The sequence below is a fragment of the Ruditapes philippinarum genome, unplaced genomic scaffold, assembly GCF_026571515.1.
Source record: "Ruditapes philippinarum isolate M1 unplaced genomic scaffold, ASM2657151v2 ctg19063_1_1_1_1, whole genome shotgun sequence".
In the NCBI taxonomy this organism is placed as follows: Eukaryota; Metazoa; Mollusca; class Bivalvia; order Venerida; family Veneridae; genus Ruditapes; species Ruditapes philippinarum.
The window spans coordinates 10,879-14,094 of NW_026860815.1; the positions used below are offsets into that span (position 1 = coordinate 10,879).

A 3,216-nucleotide genomic window follows, 5' to 3' on the forward strand; every position below is an offset into this window, starting at 1 on the left:
TTTTTCGGGGAGCATAAAAATAAGACAAACTTTCCAAGTCATGCACTTACACCTAATCACCACTGCCACAAGTAATTTAAGCTAAGAGAAAGTAGGCTCAATAAAAAGCTTAACACTTGAAAATAATTATTCACAACTACCAACTTATAATTCCACATAATCAAAATTGTAGCAAACAAAGAAAATAAGGAATGGATAGTTATTGTATATAGACCTACCGCCGCCCCCCCCCCCCCTGGCAGGGCCAATTTTAACCCAAGGGCTTGAACAAACTTGGTGGACACCCATAAGAAGATGTTTCATGCTAAACATCTAAGCTCTAGCTCATTGGGTTTTTTAAAAGAAGATTTTTTAAGTTTTTACTATATGCATATTGGGAAAATCAATGACCCCCTGGGGCGGGGCCAATTTTGACCCCAGGGCTTTTATGTGAACAAACTTGGTAGACACTCACTAGAAAATGTTTCATGCCAAATATCTAAGCTCTAGCTCTTAGGGTTTTTTTAAAGAAGATATTTAAAGTTTTTTCTTTTGGTTGCCATGGCAACCAGAGTTCTGCATGGAATTAAATTCTTTGAACAATTTTTAAAGGTGACCACCAAAGGAACATTCCTGTGAAGTTTGGATGAAATTGGCTTAGTGGTTTATGAGGAGATGTCATTTAAAGTAAAAGTTTACGGACGGACAGACGGACGACGGAAGGACGCCGGACGGACGCCGGACGAAAAGCGATCACAAAAGCTCACCCTGTCACTTTGTGACAGGTGAGCTAAAAAATTAACAAGCAATTCTTAGATTTTTAGAAAGTTATATTAAAGTGGCACATCCCATAAAGACTGGAGTGTAGAATAAATCTTTGAAGAAATAAATTTATGAACAATATACTTATAGTTAAAGAAATGCAACTTAAACCCACAATCAAGATAAAGTTTTGAAGTTTGAATGTACAATAGGACAGATTTTACTATTTTGATCACAAAAGAGTACTCCATTACTAATGGAGAATGTATATTTGGGTCACATTGTCTGTATATTTGGGACCAAGTTACAGATAATTTATGTGGATAGTATAATTATGTATAAGTCTGTAAGACATTAATTGTACATTTAACAACATTTTTACTCATTACATTTTTTCTACATAATTTTTATGTATCTTTTAATTAAAGGAATTCCACTGAGGTCCAAAAGTCGAAAAACATAAAATTTAATTTCTTACAAAGATCGACTTGGGCATTTAAAACAAACAAAAATATGCAAATTCATATTCATTTAGAAATGTGTTTACTCAGGAATAAATTGAAAGGTATATTTTTGTACTGTATTCTGTCCACTTTGAGAGAAAAAGCATTGCAATATTTTTCACTTTTGGGAAATTTTTCACAAATAGAATAATGACTCTGGAAAAACTAAATGAGTGAATGATCTGAAATTTTGCACACAAGTTATTTGTCTAGACCTACGTTAAATGAAACATAAAAATTTATTTCCAGTCCTGTCATGTTTAAAAAACCGAAGTCGAGTCCCTTTAAAGTTGACATTAATCTGGTGGCATGCTCCTTTTAAAATTATAACTAATTTACTTTATCAACATATGACCCGTCATTCTTCAGCTGTAGTCAGTAATTAAAAAGTTTATAATATTACATGTTATAGAATCCTAAGTTTAGCATCATGAAACTTTGGTGTTAAACTAATCACTTTTGCTTTGTCACTCTTTTTATAGATATGTACTTCAACAAGGGTCAAAATCTAGTGGCACACTCAAATATGTTACTGTGGAATTCCTTGTTTTACATATTTTTCCTGGATTATTTGCCCATGAAGAATTATCTGTTGGCGGTTTACATTGCTCATGCACAGATTTTGTTACATCATTTAAGTAAATATACAGATGGTCATCAAGGCGTTTGTAAAAATCAGCTTTAAACTGCTTCATTTCATCAGTAATGCCTGTGCAGAAAAGTCTGTAATTCAGTGTCAGCCACAGGAACAAAATTACTGTATAATTTAAAGTTTTTGAACCAGAAAACAGTTCTAGAACACTAGATTCAAGAAGTACATCATTTTCACAGTCATAGAAGGCAATGGTCAACAGTTTTGAACTTATCCTTATGCCAGGTAACAAGAGGTTTTTCAATATTTTCTTCTTCAATTTACACTGTAAAAATGAATTAACTATGGTCTGAGACAAGAGTTGATTCCTGTCCTCATTTGAAGTCACAGATGAGTCCTCACTTTCAGTACCATCTGATGTTGTAGTTGTAAAAAGTACAGGGAGATCTTCAATAATGATTTCTGTTCTTCCATGCCATCCTTTCTCACAACCTGAATGAAGAAAGACATATTAAATAATAATTCACATATATTTTGCTTGAAATCTTACAACAACAAAAAGGATATGGTGGCTGTACATTCTATATGTAAGTTTATCTAGACATTTGCCCTGTCAAACTATGTTGATATAATTTGTAGCTATTCATACACAACAGCTAGAGAGATATTTCAAATACAATTTTACATTTAGGAGAAAATTAACCACACGTACAGTTCTGCCGAATTTCCAATAGAACCTTGTATTGCACTTGGTAATGGGAGAATTTTGGTCCAAAATAAATTTGACATAGCTTTAAGGGAGATTTCTTTCCCACGAAAAATGTTGGAAAATACAGGGCAAAAACAAACAATAACAAGACCTGCAAGTAGGAGTGGAATGGACTGGGCTCAGTGCTTGACAGTAATTATTTCTGGTTGGGTTTTACCTTGCATCAGCATAGAAGAGATCATAGTAATGATGACTTTCCAGCTTTTTATTGGTTGGGAAAGACCTTAGGTAACCTTTCATGAATTATTTCAGGCATGAACCATCACCAAAGAAGAGCCTGACTAACATTATGTAACCTTGCAAGATTGCTTCAATCACATGAAGAATCCAAAGTCCCTGGCGGAATTCGAACCCAAAACCATGAAGTTTACCTGGCTTGAAGTTAATGATCTTAACCACTCAGCCAAAGGCAGGCTATTGACAGAAAAATAAGGACCTGGGTATTCAATGTACATGTAAATTATCACAATTGGGGAAAATACAATCAAAAGCATTTAGGCTTCATTTATTTATTTATTTGGGTTGGGTTTTACATTGCATGGCAACTTTACAGCATTACTGGTGGAGAAAGACCTTCAGTGCCCCTTTGTGAATAATATTTCAGGCACAAA

The 3,216-nt window shown here is 34.0% G+C and overlaps 1 protein-coding gene across 1 annotated transcript; it reads right to left on the bottom strand.

The window, feature by feature from the left end:
• Positions 1-776: 776 nt before the first annotated feature.
• LOC132713459 (uncharacterized) lies at positions 777-2,787 on the bottom strand. The gene is made up of 2 exons (XM_060696067.1): positions 2,763-2,787; positions 777-2,328 (listed from the first exon to the last, which is right to left on the bottom strand). The coding sequence occupies exons 1-2, from the start codon at positions 2,785-2,787 to the stop codon at positions 1,736-1,738; spliced, it is 618 nt and encodes a 205-aa protein (XP_060552050.1). The 3' UTR covers positions 777-1,735.
• Between the last annotated feature and the right edge of the window lie 429 nt (positions 2,788-3,216).